We start from the raw sequence: 18205 nt of genomic DNA on the forward strand, positions 1-18205 counted from the left end.
GGAAGGCAGGAGTAGGGGAGAGGGGGTTGGAGGTCATTCCTTTTCCTTACATTTCAGGTTCCAGGTAGAAACCCAACTCAGAGACAGAGCTGGGCTTTTTCTAATGTGTGGAAAGGGGTCAACTGTTTTCAGCCACTTCTGTCGTTTTGATAGACCGAGCCCGGAAATGACACCACGGCATTACTGCCAGCGTCAGAGAGCTAGGCCATCTCTTCCACCATACTTAGCAGCTGCCAAGAGAAGCAGCATTGTGTAATAAATGGCCTGATACCAATAAGTGCTTATACCAATAACAAAAGCTACCATTTATGGAGTGCCTATTATGTGCCAGGCTTTTAGCTAGGTGCTTTACATAAATGATAGCTAATAAGAGTGACAGCTAGAATCTATGAGATGCTTCTCCTGTGACAAGCTTTACAGGCATTATCGCATTAGATGCTTATAACTTTGTGACGATGGGGCCTATTGTCACCCTCATTTTCCAAATGAGCAAGCTCAGAAAGGCTTATATTTAGGAGGTGGCTGAGCTGAGATCCAAACCCGGGTCAGTCTAACTCCAGAGCCCACTGTAGTATGCATCTGCCTCTCCATATGCCACCTGGACCCCTTTCTGCTTCTTCAAGGGACCCTCCAAGGACCAGGTTCCAGCTCCTGCTGACTAGATGCTTACCTTCTTTGCTGTTTCAAACTCTAATCCTTCTAAAGCTTCCATGGCCAGCTCACGCCAATCAGTGTCTGTCACCCCCAAACAAGCAATCTGGTAGGCTTCTTTGAACAGTTTCCTATCCAGGTACTGGTACATCGGAGCAGACTGCAAGATTTCATGAAAAGGAAAGAAGATTGTTTTCAGAGCGATGGCCAGAGTCAGATTCATACAAAGCCTGACCCCAGAGGTGTGTACCTACTCAATAATAAATGCCTGCAGAGCAACGCTACAGTGGTTAAGCAGTACCCTCAGCCATACCGCGGTCCACTTCGTGTGCCTTCCACTCGGCTGCCCCCCAAACCTCTTGCCCAGCCTCCCCTCCACCACCAGCTTTCCCCACCTCCAGGCCGGCCTCACAACAGATGTCACCCTCATCTGGAATGCTTTCGCCCCTCCTCTCCCTCTGGAAAGTACCTATTTGGCTTTCCAGGCCCTGTTAAAATGTCACCTCTTCTGGAAAGTCTTCATGGACTCCTCAAAGAAAGGAGTCTGAGCTTCCTCTGTCCTTTATCCCGATGTCTGGTTGTGTTGTAATTATAAGCCTGTGTCCCCCACAAGGCCAGGCACAACCTGAGGGCAACTGCAAGGCTGTGCTTACCTGGCAGGCCCGCAGTCTACATGTGCTGGAGGAACGAACAATGTTACTGTGAGGAGTGATCCGGATGGCCTCTCCCAAAGAAGGCCAAGGAACCTTCTTACCCTGAGAAAGGGATCTGCTTCTGGTTACCCAGTAAGGCTCTAGATCAGGGGTGTCCGAACTTTTTTCAACGGTTTTCACCAAGTGCAATATGCGGTAAAATACACAAACAGCTGGCCACTCACTTGAGGTGAAGTATGTATTGCCTCACCTTGTTTATTTAAGTAAACTAAATATATTTTTGGAATTTGCTGTGGGCCAATTAACAACGGATTGCAGGCCGCAGTTGGCCCGCGGGCTGCAGTTTGGACACCCCCGCTCTAGACACACGTCTCCTAGTTCCGTGTTGCTGGGAACCTCCCTCCTTCCAGGTGGGGGCTGTCTTGCTGTGATACCTGTGAATAGTTCCTACCACCTTCTCTTCTAGGTTTACACAGTGCTCTTCGATCGGTCCCAACAGCCTGTGTCACAGATATTATCACTCCCTGATTACGGCCCAGGAGACTTGTCTGAGGACACAGAAGAGGAAGATCTGAGGCTGGATCCTGGGGGGGCCTGACTCCAGGTTCTTGGCTCCTTCCTGCCCCTTGGGTGGGGTGTGTGTGTGTGTGTGTGTGTGTGTGTGTACAAGGGAACAAATCCGAGCCGGGCCTGGGTGTCTTTCATAACGAAAGGCCCTGCCCTTGTTTTCGGCCTGTCAGTGTGCTAAAGGGAACTACATCGCTCCTTCTGGATTCCCAGGCTGTGGAGATCAATCAGCCAGTACCTCTGTGCTAATGGTTCCCAAATGTAGAGCTGGAAGTGCTGTTTTCTCCATTTGGGGGCCTTTATCTTTGAAATTTCCTCTCATTTTTCCGCTTCAGAATGAAGAAAAATTGTTTTCTTTTTAAGCCGTTCTGCCCTCCAACAGCAAGATGTGCCTGCCTCGGAGTGCTCGTCCTTCCTCCCGTGCCATCTCACCCACCTCCCCTCCCTTCAAGGGCAGCAGGGGGTGGATGGGGGAGCAGCGGAGCTAGGCCTGCTCGGCCACATCCTAGCTGTGTGAATTTTTTTGAGTAAAATTAACTTCTGCTAAGATGCCCTGTCCAGCTCACAGGCTGCCTCGGGCAAACAAGAGAAGTGCTTTCAAAACGATGAAGTGCTGGGCAAAAAGTGAGCGAGTGCATTACGTCCATGGTATCTTCTCAGCACCAGCTCCTCACCGTCGCCCCAGCTCTCCAGACTTGTTCCCACCCCCGCCTTTCCCTCTGTTTGAAATGCCCTTGCTGCACCCCTCTGCCTTTGCAGACCTTTTAGGGTTCCAATCAAGTGTCACCACCTCCTAGAAGCTTTCTCAAACTCCCCATGCACAATGAGCTTTCCTTTCTAAACTCATTTAGTGAGCACCCTCTGTTCCAATTTAGTTGTTTTATAGTGTTTACTATTTTAAGATTGTTAATAATAATAATTAATAATACTAGGAATTGGCCCAGACAAAAATCTGAAAGATGTGTATATTTAACCCCACTGCACAGAAGTGAGGCCCCAAAGAGTGCAAGGAGTTGCTCAAGGTCATAGACGGTTTAGATGGCAGAGTCAGAACTCAAAGCCAGTGCTTCTTCCTCCAAACTGTAACTTCCCGCCATGCTGAATGCCCCATGAGAGTGGGACAAGACTCGAGCAGGCCCATCAGAATTGAGCATATGACAAATGGTTAACATTTGGGCTTGCCTGGGAGGCACAATATGAGAGTGGGAGGTTTAAAAATACCCTAACTGAACAAATGCCCTCTGAGCTCTATTTTATCTCGCTGGTGCATTCCAAGCATGAAGTCACCACCCGCCCTGAGAAGCCTGACCAGGGTTTGCCGCCCTACTTGGCAGCCTTGACAAACAGTTCTTGCACAAGATGATGTAAATTTCGAAAGGAAACCAGAAATCCCCAGAGTGGGTCTGATGCTTTCTCCCCCTTCTGTAGGCCAAAACCACAGGATGGCTGGAGGCAGAGGCGACAGATAAATAGCCTTTGTCTTGAGGCTGCCTTTCCTAACCCTTGGCAGTTCTGACCTGCTGCATCAGCAGGATGGCCTTGGTGCAGCCATGGGGGTGTGGGGGGGACTCTGGCTTCTGAATCTTAAGAGCTTGGCGGAGGAAGCCCTGGACCGCCCCTTCGGCTCCTCTTGGACGGCCAAAGTCAGGGAGCAGCACACTGCATTTATCTTTGAGGTTAGGATGGCAGTCTTGGGAGAAAAACTTTCAATCAGCATGGCCTGTTTGGCATGATTGGGGAAGATTGGGTTTCTGGTGGATGTGGTGCCTGGATTTGGAATGGGCAGCAGATGTGGACTGCAAGGAAATACGCGTAGACCACAGGGGCTCTTCTTGCCCCTCCTCCTGCGGCCACTTCCACCCACCTCTCTCCCTTCTTTCTCTGGCTTTCTATTTTGCTGTTTCCTTTTACTCAGGTCTGAATTCCACTGACATTTATTGAATAACTGCTCTGTGTCAGGCACTAATAGTTCCTGAAGCAATGAGTAACGAGGGCATCATCAGCTTAGAGGAAGAAATGGACTCCAGTCCCACCCTTTACAAGAAGCCAAGCCAGGGAGAATGAGAGGTGAGATGTGTGCAGGGAACGTAGATCTGACGTAGCCTAGCTGAAAGGTAATCAGGAAACGTCTAAAAACCTTTCATATGCAGCCTAAACAGCCTTTGGCCCAGCGATTTCACTTCTAGGAATTTATACCAAGGAGCTACGATGAGATAAGAACAAAGACTTAGCTCGAAAGATGTTCACCAACTACGATAGCAAAAAAGCTGCAAAGAGCATAAATATCTAACAATAGGTACTGGTTGAGTAAGTTGTGGAAGATCCATAAGACAGGACAAAAAGCAGTCATTAAAAACCATTCAGCGTGTGGGGGAGGCAGCAGGGAGGGCGGTGTGGTTATAATAAGAGTGACCCAACACCGAGGATCTCATGGGGTGGCGGTGGTGACGATACAAACCTATACAGGTGATAAATCTGAACTGCAGCTTTGCAAACTGGTACCAGTGGGGACACTGGGCAGGTTGTACAGGGATCTCTGTATGAGATCTTACAATTGTATGTGAGTCTAGAATCATCTTAGGATTTGAAACTGCTAGAAAAGTACATTTATTGATATGGAGCCATGTTTCCAGTAGACGGCTGAGTGAAAAAGCTAGATTGCTAGTTCATAGCCAATAATCCATACAAAGTGATAAGTCTGCAATATGTAAATGTTAGGTTAAATTAGAAGATGGAAATAAAGGAAGGTGATTAAAAGTGTCTCTTATTTATGGTCCACATTCAGTAAATTAAGTACAGTAAGTCTGAGGTTTCATCTATATGACCAATACTTACAGACAAAAGTCACAAAATAATATTTATAGTACTATTCTGCTTTTGTTTAAAAATGTTTATATGATATACTCATAACTGTATATCATGTATATGTTACATAAACATATAGAAAAGGACTGGGTTTAAAAATACCCTAACTGAACAAATGCCCTCTGAGCTCTATTTTATCTCGCTGTTGCATTCCAAGCATGAAGTCACCATGGGGATATATTCCAAATGTTTAAAAGTGATTCTCTCTTGAGGATTGGATTCTGAGGGCTAATGTCCCCCTCCTTGGTGCTTCTCTCTATTTTACAGCAGTTCTACAGTGGGCACGGTTTATTTGGGAGGCAGACAGGCAGCTGGGATGGCTGTGATTGGCCAGCCCTGCCTCAGGTTGTTGGTCTCTGCCCTCTTAGCTGTGTTTCTGCCCTCTTTCGTTCTATGGCTCCAGATTGCAGCCTCCCATTTCTGTTCTGGTCTCCTTCTAGTTTGAGGGACTTGTGCAGATAGTCCCATGCCCCCCTTCTGACTCACAGAGCTCAGCCCCCACACCCGATCCCACCCATATTCTCTTCACACATACCACCCCACTTCATGCGCCTGTGTATATACCCTGCGGGACTCTCAGCTTTGCTGGTTTGCTCTACTCTGCCCCATGCACAGCTCTCAGTGAAACACACTCTGTCTGCTGACAGACAACCCTCCATAGCCCTCCCCGTCTCTACCAGAAAGAGGGAATCAAAAAGAACGAGGCTCAGTGAGGTTGAGCTGTTTGCCCAAAGACATGGGTTGCATAGGGTGGTAACGGGATTTCAGGTTCAAGTCCAGAATGCCTTCCATGACATCACAGCTGTCATTCTTCTCTCTCTTCCCTCTCTCCTCACCATCCCCTCCCCAAATCACCAGTGAGGGGCCTGGCTTTCCTGGTCTTGTCTCTCCTGCCACTGCTGAGAGGTGACAGGCGCGCCCCGGGTTACCTGTGGCACCTCCACAGCTGACATGGAGAAGACATGGAGGCAGAAGATCTTGGAGCCATTGTAGCCGACCACAAAGCCCTGCAGCTTCTGCTGGTGCACAGGGAAGGTGCTGGCTTTGATGTTGAGGTAGCCTCCTCCCGAGAAGCACAGCATGTCCTCACACTGGGTGTTCCAGGCCACGCTGTTGGCATTTGGTTCCTGACGGGCAGAAATGGTGGGGATCCTGTGACTACCACCCTGGGCTTTGGCACCATTCCTACATTCAGTCAGGTTCTCTTTTTATAGCCTGAATCACACTGAATTGCTAACAGTGGGATAGAAGGAAAGGGAGGAAAAGTGATCCAACGAAATAGATAGAAGAGAGGGGCAAGATCCTGTATGCATTTTTGTATGTTGGAATTTTTAAATAAGCAAGCATTACTTTTGAAAAAAATTATCCCCAAATATTAATCATTACATAATAAGTGAAAAATATCGGCAACAGAAGGATTTTACTTCTGTTAAAGAATGAGTATATAGGGGCGGCCAGGTAGCTCAGTTGGTTAGAGCGCGAGCTCTGAACAACAGGATTGCCAGTTCGATTCCCACATGGGCCAGTGAGCTGTGCCCTCCACAACTAGATTGAAGACAACGAGCTGCCGCTGAGCTTCTGGAGGGGTGGCTGGATGGCTCAGTTGGTTGGAGTGTGGGCTCTCAACAACAAGGTTGCCAATTCAATTCCCGCATGGGATAGTGGGCTGTACCCCCTGCAACTAAAGATTGAAAACGGCAACTGGACTTGGAGCTGAGCTGCACCCTCCACAACTAGATTGAAGGACAATGACTTGACTTGGAGTTGATGGGCCCTGGAAAAATACACTGTTCCCTAATATCCCCCAATAAAATATATTAAAAAAAAGAAAAAAGAATGAGTATACATAGCTATGCATAGAAGGTGTAAAGGGGTATATCCCAAAGAATTAACAGGAATTGTTCTTCAGTGGGTAGAATTGTGGGTGCTTTTCATTTTGTTTTTCCTTTGCCTGAAATTTTCTTTTAGTCATGAACATCTATTTTTTTAAGTAATAAACAAAAGAACAGTGAGCTATTTTTAAGATTAAAAAGCAATATACTTGTCTCTACATTTATAATTTGCACACTGTAAGAATACGGTCACCCTGGGAGGCACTCCCTCTCCTTAACTCCTCTCAGCTTCCTGCTCAGCTCTAGAGCCCTGGGGACCAGCACATGTTCATACCTTTCTGCCTAGAATCTCTCACAATGTCTAAATCTTTTATAATGAGCATGGATTACTTTTATAATGAGGGGGAAAAAAACAACATAGCTGTTTTCTGCAGGGGCAGGGACAGTGAAGAGGGAAAAAAAGATAGCTGGGAATGTTTGTCTCCTGGCAAGGGCTGAGAATTACCTTCCCCAACCTACTACAGAACCCTCAGAGGGGACGGGGAGAGACACACACCCTCCTCCTCCTACATGGTTCTTGCTCAGATTCACAATGGGAGCCTGCTAACCAACCTACAGGGGGTAGTGTGGAGACGGAGGAGAAGTGGCACTGAGGGCCCTACTTTGTGCCAGGCCCTGAGCTCGGCACTATGGTATCTTGTTTAGTCCTGTAGCAATTCTGTGAGGGGGTAATTATTAGTTCCATTTTAGAGGTGAGGAGAAATCGAGACTTAAAGAGGTTCACTAACTTACTTGAGATCACACAGTAAGTGATGCAGGCAGGACTGGAGCCCAGGTCTATCTGAAGGCAAAGCCTTCTTTCCCCTCAACCACGCGGCCTCCCCAGTGATGTGAGCGAGTTGTTATCCCTTAGGGGTTACGGGGGACTGGCGGTAGCCAGGTGGCCCCTTCCAGCCGACTGAGGCAGCTCCCTACTCCAGCACCCCCCCCCCCCGCCCTGCTGGTTCTACTGCTGAAGACAAGGAAGAGCCCTGACAAAAAGACCTCAATCTGCCCATAACACTGGCAAACCGATCGTGGCTGATGAAGCCAATCAGGGGAGGTTTTAGCTTTGGGGGAACTTGCTTCAGGCAAATGGGCCCTGACCATTTACAAATCCCTGACGAGGCAAAGAGCAGTGCTACGCCCAGCAGAAGGCCAGCCAGGCACTGGGCATGGGGCTTTTAGGCTGTCTTCTCCAGTGACACACTTCCTCCAGCCACAAAACTGAGTGACGTGTAAACAACGCCTATCCCCCAAACAGTTCAGTTTGCTGGCTCTTATAGCATCCTTGTAAAATAAGTAGAAGGGAGGGTTTCCTCCATCGCTCCCCTTCTTTCAGATGACAAAACTAGTCCTGTTTCCTCACTGTGTCTTAGGTCACTCATAGATGCAGGCAGCCTCCAGTAGGTGAGCAGACTTTTTTAATAGAATCATCATCACATTAACTGTGCACTGACAGCCTACAACATGCCCTGATTAGATTTATTATTATTCATTTACTGCTCACAGTAACCTTGTAAGAAAGATGTTTTGCTCATCTTACTTGCAAGGAAACCAAAATTCAAAGAGGCGTGCCCAGCTCCTAGAGCCCGTGTGTGGGAGGGGTGGGCTGTGTCGTGGGGCCTCTCAGGCTCTGCTCCCCTGCACGGCCCCTACACCCCGACACCTCGCTGCTCCTCCCAGAGACCCACCTGGGAGCCAGAGTGTGAGCACCTCCTGTAAGGACTGGGAAGCTAGAGGAGGGTCTCTAATCAAAGGACCACATCCGGGGCACTCCCTGGGATGTCACCTGAAAAAGCAGTTCCTTGGTGTAGATGTCATATACCAGGCACGTGTCGTTTTCATCGACCACGGCCAGCTTGTTGCGGGAGGCACTCATGTCCAGGCAGCGCACGGCTGTGGCCTGTTTCAGCAGGACAATGGCAAAGAGATTGTCCACGAAGATCTTTAGGATCTGGCAAAATTTCAGAGAAAAAGTGTCAGTCACTATGGCAACAAGCCCCTGGAACACCGCCAGGCTGCTGGCATCCCATGTGTTCTACAAGAGCAACTCCCACTAACTTCACCAGAGGCTCTGTGCAGAGAAAAGGATTCATCCAAAGAAAGGGAGCAGGGCTCATCCTTAGAAGACCAGAGCACGGTTCACGAGGGGTCACCAAAGTGATGACAGGCCCCAGGACACGACACACTTACTTGAATATCTTCTTGACTGGGAATTTGTTAATGATATTACCCAAACTGCAGGATTAGCAGATATCATGTAGTGAGATCTGAGTCACTCACACAGGAAGAGGCCACGATAAATACTGATAAGACCTCTGGTTTAATCACAGCAAAATAATTATGATCATGAGTGGTGACAGCAACCAGTTATCGACTGCTTTTGACAGCTTACAAAACGCGATCCTCATTTGTAAAACCTGAGTCTCAGAGAGGTGAAGTGACCTGCACAGGGTCACACAGCTGGTGAGGAGCTAAGCACAAGCATGACCCCAGGTCGACCTGCCCCCAAAGTCTATGTTCTCAGGCCTCACACTGCAAGTGACTGCTGACTGTGACAGAGAAGCAGGCTTTCCTCTCCTTTGGTATTGCTATTCTATGGTCCTTGCTAACTCATACTCCATGACTGCTGTCCCCAGGAAAGGCCTGACAAGCCTCCGCCACAAGCCATCTGCTAGACAGCTTGGCTCTCAAGCTAATGCAGTTATATTTTCACTTTCAAATTTCCATTTAGCCCACTTAGAACTTTTCTTATTTTGAGCAAAGAACACACAGAAAACTGTTTAACTTGGTGTAACCTAGATTTTCCACATTTATTTGAGCAAAGGGTCCGTTTTTCTAATAACATGTAGTAATAGCCTGTGGACCAGCACCCTCTAGGACACGAGCTAGAAGACACTGCCTTCATGCATTCACTGCCCTAATAGGGATCTGACCTAAGGAATGATCTCTGCCTCCCTCTCTAATAAGCCACTGAAACCACGTCTCTAACAAATCTCCCACCTTCTGGGTGACTCTAGCCCATTCATCCACTCAATGTGCAGCCCAGAGGCGGCAGTGCCAACTCTGCCAGAATGGGGCATGCTATGAGTCTGAGGGCCATTGAGTCTTTGGCCTGAAGCTATTCTCATAAAAGGAAACTAACGTGCCCATGGCGGGGAGAAGCCTTTTCCTGCCCTGGAAACCCATCTCAGGGTCATAGCTTGACTGGTTGCCTGTGTCTGCATGCAGATAATGTGTCTGATGGGAGACATGGAGGAGTACTCACCTGTCCATTCTTCAGGCCCACTAACAGACCTTCCCTGCCTGGAGGACCACCAATCACCTTGATGTAGCGAATGAGGGACTCCATCTGCCACTCCCGCTCCTTCACTCCGCTGAAGGACAGGCATTGCAGCCGTTTCTCCTAGAAAGCAAACCCAGCTCTGCATGGATATTCAACACAATAAGTATTACCCAGCCCTCTCAAGGAGGTCTTCCTGCCCCTAAGAGATGAAAAATACCTACACGTTCAGAATCTATCTAACCCCACCTGGTCCCCATGACTGAGATCATTAATCCTTCACACAGGTCCTCCCATGGGACCCAGCTTAGCCTCAGCACACCTATTTGCCACTTCTATCCAATAACCTGTGGCACCCCTAAACTGCTTGAAGTTCCAGACTTTTAGAGAGATTTTAATAGTATTTTACATCCAGTGATTCCTAAAGGATTTCTTCCATTTCATCATTTCCAATAGGCCTAGTTTCATGAAATCAAATTCACCTCTACTTCCAAGAAAGATGCTGGGTTGGCATTCTCTCAGAGTCTTTCCAAACTTCTCTTGGCATTGACCTAGACATTTTCTAGAAAGCTCTAAGTTGAGAAAAATTTTTTCTGTGAAAAAAATCTATCAGAAAGTAAAACTCCCTTTACTATTTTTGACTTGATACAAATTTTTGTTGTTTAACTGAAGGATATCATAAATTTGTATGTGTATATGTTTACCAAAAAAAAGAAAAAGGAAAAAAAAGAAAATCAATCTTCATTTTGTAGGCTATCAATTTAGGCTTTAAGTCATTCAAGTATATTTAACCCCAGTAGAACAAAGTGCTTATGGCCCATGACTTTCTAGACGTCAATAAAATGAAAGCAATGACCAATTCCCAGTGTCCAAAAACCCTGACCCCAAAACCCAAAGATTGGGTACCCTATCCTTGGAGGAAGCATGAAGCAGATTCAGGCCCACCTGCGGCTGCTCACCTGGCAGAGGATGATGTGATCGGCGCACACCACCAAGAGGTTGCATTCAAACTTCCTGACAATCTTCTCCTTCACCCGGTAATGCATGTCTGACGAGTCATCTGAATACAACTCATAGATGAGGATTTTCTCTGGCAGTTGGATAGCTAATCGATGTTTGTAGATGGCAATTTTCTTGACAAGCTCTTTGCATTTAATACGAACTGTCAAAGAAAAAAAAATTCAGCTCTAGCAAGAGGTTGTTAAGTAAGATAGAAGTCAGAGAAATTAAAAGCTATCATTTACTTAATGCTACTGGCAATTAAAGGTGACACTCTCATCAAAAAATCTTTATAGTATCTAATAAGGACAATCAACTCTGCTCAACACTGGTATCCAAAGTCATATATAATCTTTGTGGTCCAAAGCTTACAAATGAGTATGGAAAATGAAATTCTTCGTGCTACCATCACTTGCTGAACATAAATATAAACTGCTCTGCACAGCACTAATGGCCCCTGATGATGGGGAGCCCACCTAAGTGACTGCCCACACCTCTGGCCATTCCCCAAACACCACGCTTAACAACAGGGAACCATGTGTAGTTTCTGGTACACACTCGGCTCTCACACTCTCACTACAGACCAGGTGGAGAAACTGTCTCCAGAAGGGATGTTGCGGAGCTGCCCAAGTGGCTACACCCTCACCATCACAGGTGGAATCTTTAAACAGAGGTCCTCCCAGATGGGGACCAAAGGATGCCATCTGAGTCTGCAGGAAACCCTCAACCAGGATCGCTACACGCATGCACACCAGCACGTCTGCATAGACATACACTTGAAATGAATGGATGCTTAGCCCATTTAACCAGCCCAGCATTTGGGTGGACAGAGGAGAAGACTGAGTTTGCACTGACTGCACTAGGCCTGGAACCCTGATCTTCTGACCGAGCCTGTGGGAACCCCACTGTTCCGGCTTATCTCTGGGAGAAGGACATGCCAGGAAGCAAGAAGAGATGAAGCCAAGGGGGAGAAGTAACCCAGGAGTGCCTGTGACCAGAGGGGATTCAGGTTCACAGAGACCCAAGCAGGTCAGCCACCTTGGCTCTGGCTTGTTATACATTACCTTCCCTTAATTAGGGAGTCCATATACCCCCTGGAATTATCTACAAAATTTTTCTGAGTCTGTGCATTATTTTTGGGAGAGGGATTTTTGCTTTTACTAGATTCAGAAAGACATGTACATCCTTCCCTCGCCCCCTGCTCTACAAAAAGAAGCAAGAACCAGTAGTCCAACGTGTTTCCAAAAGACCAAGGATAAACACTTCCTATCATTTCACTTGCCCTGCCAGCAGCGCTCTCAACCTACCCCTCTTCCCCAAGTCTGAAGGGCCGAGGGGCCATACCTGCCATTTACCTTTCTGGTCAGTGATCAGGTGCTGCACGATGACGTCAGTCATGCTATCCCTGTACGCATACCGGTCCTTATAGAGCCCATGGACAGTGCTGAAAATCAGCTGGTAGAAGGAAATGGTGCCATCCTGGCAGCCCACCACCTGCAGGGAAAGGAAGTTGTCAATTCCCAGCTCTCTGTGGAGAACACGTCTATCCTCCCATTTGTGAGGAGCAAACATCAATGATCTGACTGGCTAAATATGCCTGGTGTTCAGTGCCTACTCAGGCAATGGCCCGACACAATAAATTCCCGCTTCTTACCACGTAGTTGGAATCGGGTTTCACTTTACACGTCCACACCCAGGAGTTCTGCTCCCCAACAGTCCCAAGGCGCACTCCATCCTTGGTGAAAAGGGATACTTGCTTGTCTGATCCCCCCAGCAAAATGTACTCCCCTTTAGTAAAGTAGCTGACGCAGCAGGGGTCAAAGTTCAGTGACCGATCCTTCCCAATCTGAGGAAAGAGCACACACACCAAGGGGAGAACCCCGTCTGAATCCTTAATGATTGCAACACAATTAAGGGCTTTTCTCATTGACTTTAATGGGGACAAGTGGGAAGAGAGGAGAACTGGCCAGCCTCACTCTCTGTGTGATTCCATCAGGACACAGGCCAGCCTCCTTGGGAGCACTCACTCCTTCCCTCCATACGCCCAGTCCTTGACCGGCACCAGCAGTGGTGTCTCCCCCAGTCCCAGTGTGTCTCAGCTCCTCAGCCAACCTGGACCTGGGATGGTCTTTCTCCAACAAGTTTTCCTCTGTACATAGTACTTGCCAGGGTTCATGGCTCCCCTCAGCTTCTTTGTTCTTTCTTTTTTTCAGTATTTCACAAACCTAATTTACTCAATTTAAAAAACTGTCCTTTGTTTTGAAACAATACCCATCCTACTTCTCTTTATAACGACCATATTGAGATATAATTTGCATACCATACAATTCACCCATTTAAAGTGTACAGTTCATTGGCTTTTAATATATTCAGAGTTGTTCAACCATCATCACTAATTCCAGAACATTTCCATTGCCCCGAAAAGAACCCCCATACCTGTTAGCAGTTGATCCCAATTTCCTCCCCCAGCTTTCCATCCCCTGACAACCACTAAGATACTTCCTGTGTCTATAGATATGCCTATGTTGGACATTTCATATACATGAAATCATACAATATATGACTTTTTACGATTGGCTCATCTGTGTTGTAGCATATATCAGTCCTTCATTCCTTTTCACTGCTGAATAGTATTCTATCCCATGGATATACTACATGTGATTTATCGTTGCATCAGTTAAGGGCCATTTCCACTTTTTGGTTATTAAGAATAATGCTACTAGGAATGTTGTGCACAAGTTTTTGTGTGGACATGTTTTCGTCTCTCTTGGATGTATATACCAAGGAGTAGAATTGCTGTATGTTTAACCTTTTGAGGAACTGCCAGACTTTTTCAAAGTGACGTACCATTTTATATTCTTACCAGTAGTGTTTAAGGGTCCTAATTTCTCCATCCTAGTGGGTGTGAAGTGGTATCTCATTGTGATTTTGATTTGCATTTCCCTGGTAGCTAATGATGTTGAGCATCTTTTCATTTGCATATTAGCCACATGTATATCTTGTTTGGAGATATGTCTATACAGAGTCTTTTTCCATTTTTTTAATTGGGTTCTCTTTTTATTATTGAGTCGTAGGGGTTCTTTATATATTTGAGACACAAGTCCCGTATCAGATACATGATTTGTAAAATTTTTCTCCCATTCTGTGAGTTGCCTTTTCATTTTGGATGACGTCCCCTCAGCTTTTAGGATGAAAGTCAAGCTCCTGAGCTTAGATCCCAAGATTCTTCCCTCAACCAAACTGAACTTCTTAGTTTCCCAAGAGAATCAGGCTCTTTCAGGCCTCCACGTCCTCACAGGGGCTATTTTCCATACCATCCCAGTCCTGGCCAGCAGTGCCCTTTCTCTCTCCTCCTCTGCCAGTTGTCATCTCCCCCAGGAAACACCCCCCAATCTCCCTGTCTCAACAACGCTTGATTTAGACCCACCTTCCCTGTGTCCCCATGGCCCCTGTACTTTCTTCTCTAAAGCCTAAGCTCCTTATTGTCACTTAAGTTTTTTGCTGCCCCTAAGGGTACGTTTTATAAATAAAAAGACTGTTTATGATTACCATTATTAAATTATTAGTCAGTTTGTTAAAGAAATAATTCTAAAAACCTGGTTTTTCCTTAAGTTTTTACATTCAATTTGCAAATGTTTTCCTATTTATGTCTAGTAAAATTAAATACCCAATTGAAATTAATGCTTACTGAATTCAATTTTCAACAGACTATAAAATCCCTTACTCAGCCTCATTTACAACTTAATAAATTCCCTTAAACTAATTTAAACTGCAATTATTACTTTAATATATTAAATTTTCCCTGAAAGAATTTCAAATACCTAACAACCAAAACTTTCCCCAATGCTTATTTATATAATGACAATAAATCTAATAAGAAAACTAAAAAATGAGTCATGACATAGAAGTCTTGAAGCTTCTTGTAATGGCTCACTAGTTCCTATTGGACCAACTCTCCTGCAGGTAACAAGTATAAACTCTGGACCAACTATAAATTACAACCACCCGAAGGTATGGAGAACAACCAAAAGCAGAGAGAAACTGAAGTATGTGCATTTGGAAGAAGGTAGAGGTCTTAGGTGAGTTTCTCTCTCTTTTTTTTTTTTTTTTAATGGCTTTTTAGCTCAGGGCAGGCCCCATCAGCGCCCTGCTGGGTAAGCACAAAACTTGGAGTGACACAGCAGCTTGAAAGTGAGGTAGGAAATACAAAGAAAGAGATGCAGAGGGGTAGCCTAAATTCTGCACACACCCTGCTGAATATCTAGAGCCACCTGAAATATGTACATGTGGGACAGATGCCAAGAAGCCTCTCAAAGGCTAAAGAACTAAACAGAAACTTCAGCTATTGCCATCATTGGAAAGACGGAGTGTGAATGTTGAGTGGCCAAGTTAACTACCTGCTTAAAAAAGAAAAAGAAAAAGAAAAAAAACACACGCAATAATCTTCAGAAAAACATGATATAAATGAGTCTCTGTAACAGATCATTCATAATGTCCAGGATACAATCCAAAATTCCAAAAAGCAGGAAAATGTGAACCATAGTCAAGAGAAAAGATAATCAATAGAAACTGGCCCCAAGATGATCCAGATATTGGAATTAGCAGATGCTATGGTCAATAACACAAAGGAAAATATAATTGTAGTGAATGAATAGGAAAAAAGAACCAAATGGAAATTCTAGAACTGAAAAATGCAACAACTGAAACAAAAATTCACTGGATGGGCTTAACAGAAATATTACAGATGACAGGAGATTCAGTGAAGTTGAAGATTGAGCCAATAGAAATCCTCCAACTGAAGACAAGAGGTGAAAAGAAAAAGATGAAAACAATGAACAGGGCCTCATGATATGCAAAAGGTCTTACATATAATTGGAATTTCAGAAGGAAAGAATGGGGAAGAAAAATTATATAAAGAAATTAATAACCAAAATTTTTCCCAATTTAGTAAAAGACATAAAGACATAAATGTAGATTCAAGAAGCTCAGTGACACCCCACTTCCTGCCGCCCCAAGCCAGAAAATATTATGAGTCTCTTTACCATTCCAATATTGCCTATGTACTTAATAAAAATTTCTTATATCTTTCAATTTGAAATCAGAAGTATAAAGTTGATTACTCAATTACAACTTTTAAATGGTTATCACAAGACAAATCTGATTAATATTCTAATATGGATTCTACAACCAGTCTCTGGGTTCCAACCCAGGCTTGGCCACGAACCAAACTGTGTGGCTTCGGGCCGTTCTTGATCCTCTCTGTGCCTCAATTTTCTTACATGTAAAGTGGTGATAATAACACCCACCTCGCAGAATGCTTATAAGGAATAAAAGAATTAGCCTTGTAAAGAATTTATATAATGCCTGAAACTCAATAACTGTTAGCTATTATTATTAAGCCAGATCCCTTTAAACATCACAAACACTTAAAATGCCAAAAATAACAAATTATGCCTACGTCTAACACAAAAGCGTAGGTTTGATTTACTTCATCATACTGTATTTAATTTTAAAATTTCCCAGAGTTAAAAGACATTTACACACTAAAACAACAATTTCACTGTCCCAAATAAGCTGGGGTTACCTTCTCAGCCAAATGAGGTTGTTTATTAGTCATAAACTCTGGGCCAGAACATGAGCTCTGGGGCTGGATACATGCAAGATATTTCCCATGTCCTGGACTACCATGTTGAGCCCCCTTTTTTTATTGTCACTATAGCAACAAGACCCAATTCCCTCCCAGTGTAGTGTGGTTATTTGTTCCAGGAAGCTTCCAATACCCACACTCAGTCAGTGTCTATTACGTAGTGAATGAATAGATCGGGCTGGGGAAAATAGATGCCAGATAATTAAAGTAAGGGTTTTGGGAAATCAGCCATAGCAAACTGAGAAAATGCTTTATTATCCACAACCTTTACCTTTTATTTACTTAATTACAAAAGAAATGACCAACGGTCTGATGAGGTAGGCTACACAGACCTGAAACCCCCACTTCTAGCATAATACGTTATGACAAATAAGGAAGCTGTGAAACAAAAGGCTCCACGGAACATGCTGCAGTTCTCATCTGATTGGTTGTGGTACGTACGCCATCCCTACCACCTTCACTCTAATTCTTGCTGTCTGCTGTCTATTAACAGGTTTCCTACTACTGGGCTTTCTCTATTTAAATCCACCCTCCACAGAATCAAGGAATTCTTCTGAAATAGGAATCTGACCAAGTCACTTCCTACCTGAATCTATAGTTCCTGAATACTTATAACATATGAAGTTCAAACTCCTTATTCACACTACAGTCATGTCCCCATCTTCCTTTCTAGCTCCATCTTCTCTACACAAATTCTGGGTTCCAGTCACCCTGAACAACTCACTCACTGTTCCCTGAGTTGTCATGTCTTTGCATTTCTCCCTGCCTTTGCAGATGCTATTTCCTCCGCCTGACACACCATTCCCAGTGTCTCCTGCCTACCAAACCCCTGCTTATCTTACTCAAAGTCGCCTCTACAAAATCTCATCTCCACAAGCAGTTGATGTCACCCTCTTTTGTGTCCCTCCACTAGCCATCTGTACAGCTCTCTATCATGCCACGAATCACACAGCACTGGGACTGCTGGCTATTGAGTCTGTCCCCACCAGCCTGTGAGCTCTGGCGGAGCAGAAACACAGCTTGATGTCAGCAGCAACTAACACAGCTGGCCTACGTGGGTGCTTATAAATGTGTGTAGGATGCATAAAGCAAATACAGGAAAGGAGGGTCATAACTAAGACCAACGCTTCATAGTCAGACCAGTCTGGGTTTCAATCCCAGCTGTCACTGTTTACTAGCAGTGCGGGAACTTGGACATAATATTTATTTCACTGCTCTGAGTCTTGTCTACTCATTTCTAAAAAGTTGATAATCCAAGTACCTACTTCACAGGGTTTTGTTAGAATTAAATGAGATAAAGTATGCATAGCCCAGAGTACAGTACCTGGTATCACAGCAAATGCTCAATAAACAGGACTTATTAACAATAATTTATAATTACTCATAATACAATCTCAGAAAGTGAAAATAGACTGTGACAGGCATGACTGTAACTGTATCTCCCACTGGATCTGTGTAGAGCTACATACCTGTTTTCCACTCAGTTGGTAGAAGGAAAGTTTCTGCCCCCAATCAGCTACAGCCAGGATGTCATTATGTTCCTCTCTAATCAACAGAAGACAAAAGAGGTTATGTGGGGCCATGGTCTGCTGATGAGTTATCCCGAAGGCTTTAACAAACAACAGGAAAAAGAAAGCCCTGGCCAGGCTGTCAGATTGCCAAATGT

General features: G+C 45.1%; 1 protein-coding gene across 4 annotated transcripts in view; it reads right to left on the bottom strand.

Moving 5' to 3' along the window:
* Window positions 1-18205, bottom strand: part of IFT122 (intraflagellar transport 122) — a 65046-nt gene that overhangs the window by 28112 nt on the left and 18729 nt on the right. For all 4 annotated transcript variants that reach the window (XM_074312959.2, XM_019746766.3, XM_019746757.3 and 1 more), the window contains 8 exons: window positions 18009-18084; window positions 12547-12738; window positions 12248-12386; window positions 10853-11055; window positions 9879-10016; window positions 8400-8564; window positions 5666-5863; window positions 671-811 (listed from right to left, as the gene is read on the bottom strand). In XM_074312959.2, coding sequence (XP_074169060.1) covers window positions 671-811; window positions 5666-5863; window positions 8400-8564; window positions 9879-10016; window positions 10853-11055; window positions 12248-12386; window positions 12547-12738; window positions 18009-18084 — 1252 coding nt within the window. The remainder of the gene's footprint in view (window positions 1-670; window positions 812-5665; window positions 5864-8399; window positions 8565-9878; window positions 10017-10852; window positions 11056-12247; window positions 12387-12546; window positions 12739-18008; window positions 18085-18205) is intronic.

The sequence above is a fragment of the Rhinolophus sinicus genome, chromosome 5 (assembly GCF_057876585.1).
Source record: "Rhinolophus sinicus isolate RSI-liver-muscle chromosome 5, RSI-T2T, whole genome shotgun sequence".
Classification (NCBI taxonomy): Eukaryota; Metazoa; Chordata; class Mammalia; order Chiroptera; family Rhinolophidae; genus Rhinolophus; species Rhinolophus sinicus.